Source organism: Lingula anatina, chromosome 3, assembly GCF_051362555.1.
Source record: "Lingula anatina isolate TDL-2025a chromosome 3, LinAna3.0, whole genome shotgun sequence".
In the NCBI taxonomy this organism is placed as follows: Eukaryota; Metazoa; Brachiopoda; class Lingulata; order Lingulida; family Lingulidae; genus Lingula; species Lingula anatina.
The window spans coordinates 22,750,501-22,767,322 of record NC_141769.1 but is presented as its reverse complement, the minus strand read 5'-3'; the positions used below and the strand labels follow the sequence as shown (position 1 = coordinate 22,767,322).

The following is a 16,822-nucleotide window of genomic DNA, read 5'->3' as shown; positions in this document are numbered from 1 at the left end:
TAGACACATCAAATGTATTTCCATGAGAAAGGCCTGCACCACTAAAATTTCGAACTAGGATAAAATATCACAATCATTTCACTCGCTTTGTTTTTATTACGTCCAGCTTTTTTATTTCCTCATTTGTAAAGCAAAATTAACAAAAGGAAACCTAATTAATGTGTAATAACTATAAAAGCCCAAATAGACTCTGAATATATCCTTCACAGCCGGTGACATTTATATTGTGACATTATCTGGCCAGTGCCTCCTGCAACGCCACTAACATTAACATAAAAAAGAATTCATGTAGATGTACCTTTTTGAAAGGTCCCCCAACACTGAAAAGAAATCCAGCCCGTATTGCTGACTTGTGTAGTGTTAACGCGTATCAAACAGGTGAACGCGAGGTTGATTTGATTTTCATTCTGCGCACAAACAATGTCGTTATAATACAATGTAAAGGTTAATTGTCATGTTCAACTACCAACCTAGTTGACTGGAAAAAGTGCAAATATCTCCATTTTAATTAGGTGTCAGATGTGGGTCAGACTGGATTCTATAGCTCTTTACCCTGACAGAAACAACGAGCAAACACATTTATCTGGATGCTTATCAAATGTCAATGTGATTGAGTAATTCTGTGGAAAAAAACTAAAACTGCGATTCACGTCTCAGCGTGAATAGAGAAAGGTGGTAAGAATGGTTATCGCTGAAAAACCTGCTTATAACATATTTAGAAAACTTATTACGCCACTGAAGCATGTTTTTTTTTCAACCAATACATGATAAGCATGACTAACAGTAGTACCGTTGCTGCTTTCATAATGCATATCTAAACCCAGGCCCGTAGCCAGCAATTTCAAAAGGGGGGTTCTTTTTCTGAAAAAGTGAACCTTTTCCCATAAAAACTTCATGTACCTAGATCAAATTTTACCCACAGTGCACCTTTTCCCAGCAAAAGGGGCGGTTCTTTCGAACCCCCCGAACCCCCCCCCCCCCCCCCCCCTGGCTACAGGCCAGTAAACCAGTTTTTATCTTTTGCAATGGATGACACTATAGGTATGCATGAAAAATATTTACCTATATTTAATAATTTCTTACACCAAACGACAGAAATTAAAAACCAATCTTATTTTGAAACTACACTGCACTATGGTGCAGAATCATGGCCCTGTTCATATTGTTCAATGATTTGTAATGCACAATTTCAAATTAAAATTATTTTATTAAATGATTTGTGTCAGGATGATATAGAAACAGTTGACTGCATGTAGTGACAGGAAACTGAACAATTATTTCTCACCTTTTATTGAAACATATTTCTGAATACGTACAAAAAATAGTTCACTTAAAGACAGTAATGATAAATGATAAAAGTAAAACTATGAAAGATGCATATACATGAAACCAGGATTCTTCAAACCCTTAATGCAAGGAACTATGTAAAGCTGAAAATGTACAGTTCACTCAGTTACTGTCAATATCTCCCATTATCTTCTTCTGAAGGCTCCCCTTTCAAACTGGTGTGATTTCTATTCCATTAGGCATATTAAAAAAATGTAATAAATTTTAATTTTTCTTTAAAGATGAATTAAATTGATTTATAGGAATACAATAAATCAAACCACGGTCACAAACGTTGGAGTGATGATGCCACTTTTGGGCAGGCACCTCTTTTCAAGTTCAGTGTCTCATTTTTGTCATGTATTTTGTGTACCAAATTTTCCATGAAATCCGTACTGATGACTTGCTCAAATCACCCTGGTGTTAAAATGGCATTAATAATTCTTTGAGAGACATATGATGTACACAAAGAAACAGCTAATTTTCCAGAAGCAGACACATTTTATAGATGATAATGGATCTATTAACATGTACAATACTACAACCTCTTGCCAATATCAGAATACATTATGCATGAACTTCTTAAGTAGATGTAGGATAATGATAAAATGAAGTTAGCCATCTTTAAACTGGAGCATCTGTTATCTGACTGCTGAAGTTAGTTAAAATATATCCAAAATATGGCTTTAACCAGTCAAATCCTACTATATTTGCTATCTTTTGTGCAAATACACATGGCTCTTGATATAATTACTTTCTTGCAAACATAAACCTTGTGTTCAGCCTTATCATGAACTGCAAGATCTTTCATTAATAATCTACAGTTAACTTTGTTTTAGACACTGTAAGAGATACAATACAAATAAATATTCATAATATTACTTATTAATAAATAAGCCCTCAGTAGTAATAGGAATGTAATTAACAGCTAATTTTCTTTTCTTTCGCTCAATTTGATGACCAGTCCAGATCACGTATTATATTGGTCTTGGTATGTGTAGTCCATACACTTCTTGTGTTATAGTAGGGACATGGCTGACATTAGGTTCTGCCCAGTCCCCGAGCCCTTGGAAGCTGGATACTCTATGGACAAGTCTGTGTGCTATGGAATAACCTCCACTTCCTTCCAGTTGAGACAATACAATAACAACTTGCCTGTAGAAAAGAATATAATCATATATATATACATATATATATATATATATATATATATTTTTTTTTTTTTTTTTAATGTACTGTAAATTAACACTAGTGTATGAAGGCATAATGGTTTCTAGCAATTTATCAACAGTTTTAAGCAGCCCTCACTAGCAAATAACTTCCCATTATGGATTTTATCTGATTGATCTCTAATATCAAGCACTGGTGAATAAAGAGAAATATTGTGATGATCATCATTAGCTCCTGAAGCTGGTCCCTGAATTTCTGAACTGGGACAAAGAATAATTACCAAATTAAAATTTTATCTATTGCTAAGTTTGTGACATACTTGAAAACATTTATTCAAGACAGGTATATACCACATTTACCTATAATAAATTTTAACATATACAAACATTTTACACACTTATCTTATCTTTAAGTTAGACAAGAGACGACAATAACTTGTCAGTGAAGAAAGATTGTAATAATATTCACCAAAAAAGTGAATAGCAATTTAAAATTGGTGACGTAACTTTTGTCCAAAAATTAACAAATGTAAAGTGTATCCCTTGCCCATCCTTTGATACTGCTTCACCATGCCCCTTACCTGTGTAGTGGAGGGACACTGTCCTGTGTGATGAGAGAGCCCCTGGTGGAGACCACATTATAACTCTCTGTACAGTCACATTGCACTTGTAAACATCTGTCTGGAAACCTGTTCTCTATCACTACCACAATGCCAGCCCAACCATGGGTTAAATAGTACGCTGTCATGCCCTCTCGACCCTGGAACAATACAGACAAAACATATAAGTTTATAACCATAACACAAGTCCAACTGTGGGTTAAATAGTGGAACTTCAAGCTTCTCTTGCTTGGAGAAATTTAGACCCATTATAAGTAATCTGCAACTTTATCAAAATGTCACAGATGCATAACAACAGCCCAACCTTGGCGTGGATTTTGTCTCCTACGGTCTGAGAGCCAGAGTTCAGCATCATACTTTTTTCTACAACTTGCAATCATCTCATTGACAAGGTAAATTATGAGCTTCGGTTGTACCACTATCAATTATTTCTCAGGCTTTAAGAAATGGTTTGTTTATGTTCATGTGTTGCAAGGAAACAAGAATTGTGACATAAATAACATCAGAAATGTACCTACCTCATGTCTGGACCCCTTGGCCAGTGTCATCTGTATCAGTGTGTCTGCAATGACGGTCTTAGGGGCTTCAACTTGTTCTACCAACACTGAACGAGTGCTGCTATGGTGGACTGTCATCACATAGTTAGTATGGAGGCTAGCACCTGGATAAAAAACATACTTCTTTGTCACATGGAATCTTCTATATTTTGAATCAGTTGAAGTACAAGTGGGAAGTTCAAGTGGGTTATCAAAAAGTGTAAAATCCACTGAGAGTTGAAAAATTTTCATTACTGTTGTAAGCACCAACACCATTCAAAAAGTCAGAAATCCACCGACAGTTGGATAAATTTCATCTTTGGATAAGTGTGTGTGTGTGTGTGTGTGTGTGTTTGTGTGTGTGTTTGTGCTTGCACACACATGCCCACATGATTGTGATCTAGGCATGATCTTTTCTTTGTGTTCTCTTAACTGTTTTAAACTAGCTCCTCAACCATGTACAAACTGTTTAGAAAATAAATACACAAAATCTTGTACTCAAAAATATGTGAGTGTTTCCAAAAAAAGCTAAAAATTCCACTAGATAAAAACAGTTTTGATAAATAACAAACATCCCATTATAATCAGGTAAATATTTCATCATGAAAGCCTCCATAGCCTCCTTAGCCTCATTCTGTAGAACACGCCTACCTGGTCCCCAGTGGTTGAAGGCCATTCCCACCACTACATACTGCCCTTCCTCCAACATGGCATGACAGCCAGTAAAGCTACGGACTTGCCGCCTGCTGTGTGACTTGAGGACCCCCACAGGATGGTGAATATCACTGGAAGCTCTTAGTACTGCCAGACACAGGTCTACAGGACTCCTGGAAGAACGCTCTGAGCCTCTGGAATGTAGTATTTAATAGATAAATTAGAGTAATCTATTTATCTGCCTGTCTGTCTACGTGATAGTTAACTTTCCAAAAGAAGTCCATGTTATTATTTACTGAATAACATCAACTTACAACCAACAAAGTTTGTGACCAACATATTTTACAGAGTTTATAAAGTTATAATAAATAAGCGCAATCCAAGATTCCTTTGTACATTGTAGCACTGTTTCCTGAGAGCCAATACAGCAAGGTGCCTCTCACCATTGCATTAGCTGTGAAACTATGAAAATTACATACAGTTTCACTGTGCTTGTACTGTTTGATACACATGCAATTTGGTTGAACAAGTAAGACAGTATAAAATGAGGACACAATGGGCACAAATTGTACTGTAACAATAGCACATACCTTGAACCTTCTTGAAAAAGACCAAATTCTATTTCAGTTGGTTGGTACACTGTAACCATGGCAACCTGCACTGGTCCTTTAGCATTTGGTGGGAAACTTCCTTGTAGTCTCATCTCTCTCCAGTCTCCCTTGACTTTGCATATATCAACGCTGTCAAAATAGCTGAAATATTTAAAACAAATATAAAAAAATACCCCAATGAACACTGAAGAAATATGTAGGACTGTGACAGCCATGATAACAATGATGGTGACATGGACAGGCACAGAATATTTATACAGACATTGCAAATCTTTGTATTTTTAAATGTAACATATAAATAAATAGTTTTTGAATTATTTCCATATCAATAACTCCCAAAAAAGAAAAACCTAGCAAGTCAAAGCACTATGTATTGAATGAAGGGATTTGATTTCATTCCTGTGCTTTTGCAGTAACATAGTCTCCTTACAATCTAAAACTAAAGGAAAACCTATACCTGAGAAAATCTTCCAGTGACATCCAGAATATTCCTTCCTGTCCTCCATGAACCAGTAGTTGGTTTTTTCGTGTTTTTTCAATTTCTTGCCACCTGGGGGATCTGTCTGACCAGTCGCCCTTCCAAGAAAATCTCCCCCATGGGTTACGAATTTTCAGAAGTCTGAAAAAGATTTTGATATTCATATGTATTCTTTTATACAAAATAAAAAAAAATAATTTTCAAACTCTGTGTATCAGGATTCATTTAAAGTAACATTCAACAAAGTCTTTAAAAGATTTTTACACAATAAATACAGATCTTATCCCATCTTATATCAGGAAATTAAAGGTCTGATAAAATATATTATTTACCACTGACATAACTGACTTTTATACCAATAAGGTTAAAGGTAATATATCATCAATCAGATATAATTATGTCTGATGACAGACATGATGCAACTTTCAGGTTGACATTTAGGTATTATATTATATAATAAAATAATTACTGACATTCCCTTCTGGTCAATATTAATGTTGTTTTGAAGACCTCATCCAAAGTCAATTATTTTATAATATTATACCAGTAAATTATACATATGTATAGATATGGAACATTTTGTTGACGCAATTGAATATCGTAGCATTTGATGATAAAATGGATCTTTTTATCTGTCTAACCAATTATTATCTTTTGGTTTCTTACCTGTTCCCAATAACATTCTGCACATCAAGTATGGAATATGCATGTCTAGCACGTAGACCTAAGTCTTGATAAAGTTCTTCATTGGCATTCATGTTGCCTCCACCACAAGATGCACCCATGAGAAAGCTGGAAATAAAACAAGATTAAAATGAATCTTCAGTAAATATGAAATCATGTAATCATGCCTGTGTTGAAAGACTCAAGATTGCCCCATGGTGAGTTTAGTTTGTGGTTGTTATGGTAATATTAGCCCCTGACTCGGCTCAATTTAGCCCCTGACTCGGCTCAAAATGTGTGTATTTCTACTTTATTTTTACTTCTAAAGTAATGACCTAAATGTGAATATTTTATTACTGTACCATTTTAAAGTCCAATTTCCCTATATTGTTGATAACATCTGGATTAAGAGACAGGGAAGTAAATAACACAAAATGTTTACAAGCACTGATAACAAACAGCTGCCTCACACACGTATTATGTATAGACCAGGAAGTTCTGTAGGGGTGAAACGTACTTTGATGGCTTTATTCCAACAGGATATCCAGGCCAAATTTATAAAGAATGTCAAGTCATTTCAGTTCACAGAACTTCTCAAATGAGATACCATATGCTTATTCTAATAAGATAACAACATCCAATTCAGTACAAAAGACTAAGTCACAAATTCTTTTAAAATAAAATGCAAAGTATACATGGAAAGGAATATGATAATGATATTGATTGATTTTACCCTGATTCTCTGGAGCTGAGTAGTTGTGCCCATATGAAGTCAGCATCCACTGGATCTTCATGGGGACTTCCACTGTCTGGAGAAAATAACAACAATAACAGAATCTTTATCACAAAGTACAGTATGAATATGCTATATTTTGCATTACAATTATTGATTATTATGGCCTTCATAAGGATATTTCAATTGGTATCCATCAGTTATAATTTTTCTAGTTGATGGAAAAACTAAATCAGAATATCAGTATCCTGACAAGAAAAACTGAGATATGAAATTTCACTCCCTGGAGATACAACTATTATGCAGTTTTCACAGAGCCTTAATAAATGGCTTTCAGAAATATTGACCTTTGACAATAACTATGATATAAAAGATGTTCACCCTGGAATTTTTATGAACTGCCATATATAACTAGAATATTCGAATAACTGTACTGCACTGTAAAGGGGTATTTTCAGTGATAAGAACTCCAATGACTTGAAGATCCATACAGTGTTTCACAGCTCTATGTCTGAATCTAGTATTAAAATGACTGAAACAGACAGATGTTGACCCTTCTCCAGTAGTTCAGAGCTTGCTATCAATAAATTGTAATTGGGATAACAGTGAAAATGCACAGGATTAAGATCAGATAATTCCTTCCTTTCATTATCCATTTTAGGGCCAGCAAAAGACTGTAATCTGAGCTTTCTGATTCTTCAAATTAACTATTAATGTTGGAATTGCATAAGGAAACACAATACATATTAATAAAATGCATGCAAATCTTAAATTTGTGGTAGGCTTTTTTTCCTGGGGGGGGGGTTGGAATGCCTTGAGGGAAGTTCCCTATAATCCCATACTTACTATGCAGTGCTATACTCTCACAAGGCGCCCCAGTCAGTGTGGACAAGCCCTCTATACACCTTCCTGCTATGAGGGCTTCATAACAGCCATGTACCTTGGCTAGGGCTTTCTCTATCAAAGGAACCCACAGCTGGCGCCTCTTAGCCTACAATTAGAATTTTTATACACAAATACATTAAAGTCATATTTTGCCACAAAACCTGGCCAAATGCCACCATATAGTATCAAATAGCATAACTAAAAGAAATGCCCAAGGGCATTGTTTTATATTTTCCAAAAACTGATATTTAAACAGACATTTCTTCTTTTTTCTGTGCTATATATAACCCTTGGCCATTTTGACTACTTATTTGTCTACTTGTGCTATTGCACACCCAGCAGTAACAAAAACTTAGGCATTTAAAATTGTTCTTTCAAAGCAGAAACATCTATATTAGTTACACTGTCATATGAAAGAAAAGAAAAATATATTGCAGTGTCAAGGAAAAAATTACCATACCACTGTGTAAAAAAATGTATATTCAACAATCTATATCCTAACAATAACAAAAACAGAATAGATCAAGTACCCAGACTTTTCCCCACCTGAGAGTAGACTAGCCTTCCAGAGGCATCACACGGGAAGAGGTCATCCACCAGGACAGTGGTCCACAGGCCATCTTTACACAGCCTTATCTGGTATGCTCCCTCTGGACACACCTCACGCGTAATGACCACTTTCTCTACCAGGTCTGGCCTCTCTGCTAGCACTGCCAAGGCACTGAGAAACCTGAAATGTCAGGAGGGGCACATAGACACACCATCTGCTTCTATTTAAATATCCCCATGAACATACCTGCATGGGTAGTTTGCACTTGTATATACATGTAGTTGAATGTGGAGTGACATCCTTAAAATGGGTTTGAAAATTATGGCATATGCAAAAGTAGGAGATTTAGGTTCTGTAAGCACATAAACATGGCTCTGTTTAAGTGTCTCTGTTAGGTTCATGAAAAAGAAAGATTGTATACAAACACATACATATGAACCTACATATGAATACACAAGGACACATATATTATTAGAATATACAGATTTATACTAGAAGATACTGCAAATAAAAGCGAATTCAAAAAGGAATACCAGCAATTCCCTAGGACACCCTGTGATATATCTGATGGCATAGGACTTCTCCTGAATACAGTCCAGTTGGTCATCCTCTCTTGCATACTATTGCAGGCCACTTCCTGTGGTCTTAACCACTGCATCACTGGGGAATCAGGGTGATCTTGGGGCTTGTAGTTGAGAGACTGTGGACCCGGTCGAAACTGATCATCAACAAACCTATCTTTATTCTGAAATATCATACAATTTGGTTAAAATGATAATCTATTTCATTAACTTTTTTGTGATCTTATTGGTAACAAATTATGCATTCCTCACTTCTATTGTTTTCATTTTAAAGACTCTAAACCAAAAGATTACTAATACCACATGCACATTTCTTTAGCTCTCCTTTGAGATGTTCAGTATTATCAAATATTTCACACACAAATCTGTAAACTTGCAATTAAGAAAAGTATTTATCATCTACAGGCTTATCTCTACTCTGAAATGTTCAGTTCAATTAATGAAATATTTCACAAACCCAGTTCCAGTTTTAATCATACTTCCTGTGATAAGAAGCAGAACAATTTCCTGATAACTGATGTCAACATGATCAATGCCAGGCAGTGAAAGCCAATGTCATTCTAATTTGATAAGACAGGAAAAGACCAAAAGCTACTGAATTAAAATTTGCTTATCTAAATCAGTAAAGTGAAGTGTAGACAATGTCATATAGACCACTAAACTGGGTAGTTTGATGGGTGGAAAGATGGATAATTTACATAAATGAGAGTCAGGGAAAAATATATGTATTCAGCACAAAGCTAGAAAGGCTGCAACTGACATCTACAATTATAAGGACTCTAAACTCTTTAGCTCCATCTAAAAATGGTGATGATTTTAATGTTTTACAGACATGCATTAGTATTAAGTACCTGTTTACAATATGCAATGATTCCTTCCCAAATTTCCTTAGCTTTCTCTTCTTCCTTATGCCTCACAGTTTCCATCAGTTTACTCTCCTGTCTCAGCAAGGAAGAGAGTGGTACTGATGGTGGAGGAGAGGTAGGGGCTGGTCCTGGAGACTGGCAAAACAACAATATATCATACAATAAAATTATCATATTTTCATATCTTAATCAGATTTTACATATAAAATTTAAAATAATCATCGAATACTGATTTTTTCATTATAAAATGCAAATGCTTAATACAACAACAAAAGTCAAATCACACAAAAGCTATTGAAGTAAATATTGGGTCACACCGTGTGTTAATTTAGCAATATGTTTGAATTCATTTTTATTTTAGAGTGTAATGAGACTGGATAAAATATTTAATTGAAAATTACCACATGATTTGTCTGGGGCTGAGAGACACCATTTAGTTGGGCAGCTGTCTGTACTGAAGTCCCACAAACATGGCACGTCTTTGCACTCAGGTCATTGACATAGGTACAGACAGTGCATGCCCATTGCGGCCGAGAGAAGTGGTTAGAACTTGACAATGGTGACAGAGGTAGAGGAGGCAACTCAGACTCCACAGGTTCTTTGTGCTTTGACACTGACTGCTCACTGTCAGTCATTTTGGTTGTACTTGATTGTAAATGTGTGTTCGTTGCTGATGTTTTAGCATTTGCTGCTGTTGCAAGCAAAGCTGCAATCGCCTTATTCTGTGGTGTTGTCACTAATGCTGCTGTTTTGTATCTTGCCACTGATGTTGATGCAGGGGATGTGATTGGCACTGGTGAACTGTTCAGAGGAGATACATCGTAATCTAAAGGTATATCATCTGCATTAGGTAACAAGACTTCCTTCTTGGATTGACAGGCACCACACACTGGTGCAGTCACTGGGTTCTGTAATGTACATCTACGGCACTCCCACATTTCCCCATGTGATAATTTGTCTTCCTTCACATCTTGGGGTCTCGGGAAGTCACACATTTCACACTTGGTATTAAATGCTGTGTTATTAAAAGTGCACATTGTGCATGTCCATGTAGAAGCCTTCTCAGAATCAGTTCCTGGATCAGGCTGTGAGGGATCTAGTTGAAAATCCTCCTCCATCTCAACATCTTCCGATGTGAGATCAACAACAGGCTCTTGGTATTTTTCATGAGAAAACAAGTGATAAGAGCCTCTGGTTAGATCAATGGGGTTCTGTCTGGAACTACCTACAGCACTGGTCTTGGTAGTTGTAGGATTATTACACATATCACATTGTTTCTGCCACAGGGGATTGCATGAATATAAGCAGTGCTTACAAGTCTTCTCTTTCTCTTCTCTGACACGAAGGGACTCTTGTGATGTGTTTTTTTCTTTAGACTTTGGTATCTGCTTAGGAAGACTACATAAAGTTTGGGGTACAGCAGAGTCAGAACTACTTTTTTCCAGATGGCGGTGCTTGTTCTGAACTGCCAATGCCGAGCTGGAAGGAAAGGTCACTGGGGTACTTGATGTTCTACGGGAGTCACATGCAGTACACTGCTTTACAGTCACTGGATTATCTAATGTACATTTCTTACACTTCCAAGTTGCAAAAGCAAAGTCGCCTTCAGAATTTTGCATTGGGACAATATTGTCATTAGTGGTCACAGGTCTCGCAGTATTAGGAACTGGAGGCTTATAGTTTGTGCTAGGGGGATATAAGATTGAGCCAATGGAAGTACAAGTGGTATCACTCTGTATGTTTGTACTATTTACAAATGTTGGAGATATTTTTCGAGCTCCATTCCTTCCCTGTAGGTCCTCTTTGTCATGTACCTGTATAATTACAGGGGTGGCTGCACAGTCCATTTCAACATCATTTTCTTCCAATTTGCAAGTAGCATAATGTATCTTCTGAGTTGTATAATCAGGTAAAGTGGAGCTGTTTTTGTCACTTCTTTCATATTCTTTGCTACTGGTGACTGAAGCAGATTTTAGAGTGTTTTCTTTATCCTGAATTTTTTCCTCAGTTGTACCTGGCAAAGGTTTATCTGAAGAAGCTGTTGCCACCTTTTCATCCTTCTTATTTTCCTTTAATGAACCATCAGGATTATTTGAGGAAACACTCTGAGGGACAATCAAGTCTCTCTGGTAGCTACACTTCTGGCATACTTGTACTGTAAGTGTATTGATGAAGCGACAGTACTTGCAGCACCATTCCTTGGTGATTATTTGACTGTTTCTGACAATCAGGTGTCCTTCTGCAGCTCTCTCCATCTTTAGTCTGAAGTAAGTGAAAAGAAGAAGTAAACAGTAGTAAATATGTATAAGCCTGTAGTTCAGTGTCAGCATAAAAGATATAGAAAAAATCTGACAGTAGTTCAATATGTGGCCTTCTACATGAGTCATTGTCACATGATAACAACATTACCAGTATAAAGATAGATCTATATTTTGGTAGCAGTTTCAACGGGGGTTCTCTTTCTGAAAATGTGTGCTCTTTAAACATCCTTAGTTGACAAAACGTAAGAAAGGGGTAGAATCTACATCAAATTTCTATTCAGAGCGGGCATCCTGGGCATGAGAGGGCGGTCCTTTTCACAACCCAACACTCCTGTCCACGGACCTAAAAGAAAGCACTCGATTTAATAAGATTATCATGTAGTACAGTATTAGCCCACCAGTTGTCATACAGGCATCAAACCAAATTTACCCATCAGTAACGCTTTCCTGGCCCTGGTAATCCCCAACTGCTTTCTCTTTCAACCCATTGTCGACAAGGTGAGAGTTACAGTCCGTACAGTGCTCTGCTGATCGAACCTTAAGGCAGCGGTAGCAGACATCAGCGTCCTTACTATTGAGGTAATTACAGTCATTGCACCTCCACTGAAGTACAGAGGCAGTTGAACCCATAAATATGGTTAAAATTTGTAAAATCGTGGCCACTGCTATTCACTCCACCGATTGTAAACATAGCCTTTCCCGATATCAAAAAATCCCCTTCCTTAGATTAAAAAAACTTTTTTCATTGGTAGTTACCATGTAACTTGCCCATATTGACCAACCAGCAGGCGCGTTACGAAATTCTGGTGACGTCAGGGATACTTAATCGACTCTCCGCCATTAAACTTCCTGTTTAGTCCCGAAGTTAGTTTCCTGTTCATTTCTCAAAGAATGACAAATCAGAAGAAGGGACGAAGTCATCGATGCAGCAGTGAAGGCCGCAGCTAGTATGGATATCATTTATTCTGGCTGGTTAACTAAATCCCCTCCAGAAAAGAAGTTAAACGGACCCATAAAGTTTCTGAAGGCGGTAAGTGCCTTAAATTCGAGATCATTCATTTATTTGTTTACGCTTGTTTTTGTCATAATAAATATTTGAATTAGTGCCAGGGTTAAAATGGTCTTGTTTTAATATCACATATTTCACACTACAAGGTGATTATCTAGTGGCAGTCCTTTGTGTTATTGCATTTAACTGCATTAAAAGTGTTACGTATGAAGTATAGGCAACTTCTCCCCGCAGAGAACCGAGCGCAAGGATGGCAAATAAGTGCCACTTGTTGAGGTGGCGACCCACTGTCGACCACAGCTCTCCCTGTGAGGATATTAATGATGCCGTGACCAGATGGTCAGTTGAGATAGCGAGGCTTTCTCTCTACAAGCAGTTGTTGAGAATTTGTTGAGGATTTCCAGTGTAATACTACGATATATACATCAAGTGTTTTACCATATGAAATATGTGAAATCAAAACAGGCATTTTGCTTGTGGTGTGCCTAATGGTGCATTCTTATGGCAGTGAGGGGGTTGGGCTTGTATCAAATGCAGCTTAAATTGGCCATACTCGAAATGCACAGTCCATGTTCTGTAGTAAAACAGTGAAGGAATTTGAGTGTTTTCAACTGGTTATTCACCCTTTTATATGTCTTCAACTTTTTATTTGAGGATCAGGGTACATATGCATTAAATAATCTGTCTGTGGTATTGAAGAAGTTGTTGTTGGTTGTGCATTAAACTATTGTTGGAATTCCAACTTGCTCATCATCTTATTTCCTGACACCTGGGCTCGTTTTACTCTAGTTTGGTGTTCACAACTGATATGTAGCTATGCTGTGTATGACATGCCCCTTTGTTTTGTGTACCCTAGATGCCAGTGTCTTACCTCATGTCACATTTGATGCTATCAAGAATGTATTACCACATTCTTAATATTATGCACATCAGTGGCCCATTATGCAGTGAGCAAAATTAAGTGTGGAATTTAGATGAAAAAGTCTGTCAATATTTCAGGAAAGTAGTTTTTGTGAAATAGCAGTCGTAATATTGTGTGAATGTCTTTATGATAATAGTCATATTCATATGGTCATCTTGACCCCTGACTATTATCATAAAGACATTCACATAATATTACGACTGCTATTTCACAAAAACTACTTCAAGATTAATATGACTTTTTTCATACAGCATTGATGTAAACAAGATGCAAATGTTGATTTTCTGTACTTAGCCCAAGTTACCTTGGTGACATTGGTTGTCCTATAGCAGAAGACTAGTTTATAAGGTCAGATCTTGCTACTCAGCTCCACAGTGCATGTTTGTGGAGAATGTCTTGGACAGTTTCCATTATTGTGTTCCTGTGCCCAGAGGAGGTTGTCAAGATGAACATATGAATATGACAAAAGGCAGGGATTTTGCAAAATGCTTTAATTGGTATTCTTTAACATCAAATTGAAACATATGTTCTTTATTTTTTTCCTGATATCTTTTATATAAGTTTTGATGCTTCTGATTCTTGGACTGGAGTTTGACATTTTCATCAAGCCTAAACTACAGATTAAGCCAATAAAAGTAGTTTGACTTCCTTCATTGAAGAGCTTTTTATGGAGAGTCAGCTTTTTGTAGCTGAAAGATAACATGCTTTTAATGCATAACTGTTAGATTCAAGTATTGATTAGTGTAGTGCTGACCAGAAGCCAAAACCATTAACTCATCCATTATCTCACAACCAAACTACTTGGACTGATGAAGCATTTGCATCATGTCTGTCACGATGAATGAAAAATGAAATTTTAATTGTAAACTAATGTGTGTGCATCCATTGGAACCACGCGTTTGCTTTAGAAGAAGTGACTCTTCTTAAAACACTATATTTATCCTTTAAGTGGATAATTTTTGTTATGTCTTGAATGTTTAGGGCACTATTTCTACTTTACACATTTTAATAATTTGGCTGAACAAAATTACTGGATGTGTTTGTTAGAACTCCTTAAAGCTTTTCAGTAAGTTTGAAATTAAACTTACCTGATTGAGTTAATTGGAAAATATGCTGGCTTTGATTTGACATGCTGTAACTAGCATTAGTAGATTACAGTGTACTCAATATCTGATAGTAAGCACAATGCTAGACTGTATCTTTATAAAATTATAGTATGCAATATACACTATATCTCTGTGGTCATGTCATGAGTACAGAGGAATGAAAGAAATCCACTCCACATATGCTGACTCAAGTGGAATAAAATTTGAATGATAATTTTTACAGTAATCCATCATATTGCTGACTCAGCTGACTAATGTTTGAATGATAGTTATTTGATAATGAAGTGATTTGAAGGCAAAATGGACAAATGGGTCTAGAGTGAAAATAAAACTTAAAAGTTTTATGTATATTCTGCTGACTCAAACTACTTGTCATATATTTGAATTCTTATTTTCAGAGTGATGTGTAAAGGTAAAATTATACAGGTGAGAACTGACTCACTGCCATGCATACTGCAAATAGGTACAGATGAGAACTTAATGTGAAATGACTGTATACCTTCCTTTTTATGAAAACGGAAGTGTCACTGAACTAATCTGTCACAACTTAAAAGTAGGTCATGAACCATTCAACAATAGTAAACTACTGGTACGTTACTTCTTTTCCACACAGTAAAATGTTTTTGTTATATGTTGAAATCTGAGGAAGGTAGAGTTGTAGTAGCATCTGTACTCCATCTCCAATTTTTTTTTGTAGTAAATATAGGTAGAAAAGTGCATAAAATTCATACAGATAAAGGTTGTTACAGAGGGGGAGATACTGTTGTGTTCAGTTTTTATGTAAATGGAATAATTAAGTCTGAGTATAACAGTTACATGAACTTATTATTCTCTCATAGCACACATTATTTCATTATTATCAGTTTATTTGATTCCATTTTATGTGAATCCCTTCTATTTCATGTGAGTTTGAGAGGATGATATGCATTTTAAACCAGGAAGTATGCTCTTGGGATAAATTAATGAAATTATCTCAGATTTATTTATAGGAATTAGAAAAGATATACAACTTCCTGCCAACTGGAGCCATATTGAGCAAGTTTTTGTTTGGGAAGTCCTGTGAGTTTTCTTCTCATAGTTATTCTCTGTTTGTCTATTAACAGCAAGTCAGTCTACACATAAATTCTCCTGACAGCAAAAATATAAATTGTTTAAAATGTCTGTAGGTTGTAAGCTAACCACCTCGTCACAATGCTAAACCTCTGGCACAGGGACATGTTCTTGCTTAACAAGAATAGCAGCTGCAAAAAAGTATTTGCTGCTGCATTATATATATATATATAGAGAGAGAGAGAGAGAGAGAGAGAGAGAGAGCATAAACAATTTCACACTGTATCTTCAGCACTGAAGAAGATGACCAAAAAATTCTACAAAATGTCAAATGAACATTATCACAAAGAATTACTGATATTACAGGAGGACTAATGGAAACCTGCATTAAAAATACAAAGCAGGATTGATTTTAATGTCATTTACAAATGTAAAAAAGATCTGTATTTGTGGCTTAAGAAGTGTACACATGTTATGCACTTGAAGTGTCAAGAAGCCAGTTGTTTGGCAATGTGTTTTTGATATTTTCTGTGGTCTTTGGTTCCATTCATAATATTCCCATGCACTCAGCTCTAAGACCCCATAACCTGTTGTATATTTGTACTCAATTAACTTGTTGATGTTATGAAAAGTTGAAGTGAAAATCTTTCCATGTAGGATTGGGGCAAGGAGGTTGTGAGCATGTCCAGGTTTCTTTAATTTTGGTATTATTTTGTGTTTTAGCCCATGGGTGTTGTGTAAGGATTTGTGTATATGATTATTTTTAAGAAAACAATTACAGGAAAATAATTTTTGAAGAGTC

General features: G+C 36.1%; 2 protein-coding genes across 3 annotated transcripts in view; one reads left to right on the top strand and one right to left on the bottom strand.

Moving 5' to 3' along the window:
• Window positions 1-1,272: 1,272 nt before the first annotated feature.
• Window positions 1,273-12,720, bottom strand: LOC106179911 (uncharacterized). Its single transcript, XM_087007512.1, has 14 exons — window positions 12,364-12,720; window positions 10,074-11,934; window positions 9,658-9,807; window positions 8,759-8,970; window positions 8,222-8,405; window positions 7,637-7,781; window positions 6,791-6,866; window positions 6,061-6,186; window positions 5,374-5,535; window positions 4,896-5,057; window positions 4,303-4,499; window positions 3,634-3,776; window positions 3,077-3,255; window positions 1,273-2,481 (listed from the first exon to the last, which is right to left on the bottom strand). Exons 1-14 carry the CDS (start codon window positions 12,561-12,563, stop codon window positions 2,304-2,306), a joined length of 3,975 nt encoding a protein of 1,324 aa, XP_086863638.1. The 5' UTR covers window positions 12,564-12,720; the 3' UTR covers window positions 1,273-2,303.
• Window positions 12,721-12,750: 30 nt separating this feature from the next.
• LOC106176144 (uncharacterized) overlaps window positions 12,751-16,822 on the top strand; it is a 41,544-nt gene continuing 37,472 nt past the window's right edge. For both annotated transcript variants that reach the window (XM_013558408.2, XM_013558393.2), the window contains exon 1: window positions 12,751-12,963. In XM_013558408.2, coding sequence (XP_013413862.2) covers window positions 12,883-12,963 — 81 coding nt within the window. In that variant the 5' untranslated portion in view covers window positions 12,751-12,882. The remainder of the gene's footprint in view (window positions 12,964-16,822) is intronic.

What these genes read in the sequence shown, in the direction of transcription:
- LOC106179911 (XM_087007512.1), bottom strand. Translation starts at nt 12,563, where the DNA reads ATGGGTTCAACTGCCTCTGTACTTCAGTGGAGGTGCAATGACTGTAAT. An exon ending in CAGGAAAGCGTTACTGATGG is followed by an intron (nt 11,935 to 12,363) that starts GTAAATTTGGTT and finishes CACTTACTTCAG; the next exon opens with ACTAAAGATGGAGAGAGCTG. An exon ending in GAAGGCTAGTCTACTCTCAG is followed by an intron (nt 7,782 to 8,221) that starts GTGGGGAAAAGT and finishes TTCTAATTGTAG; the next exon opens with GCTAAGAGGCGCCAGCTGTG.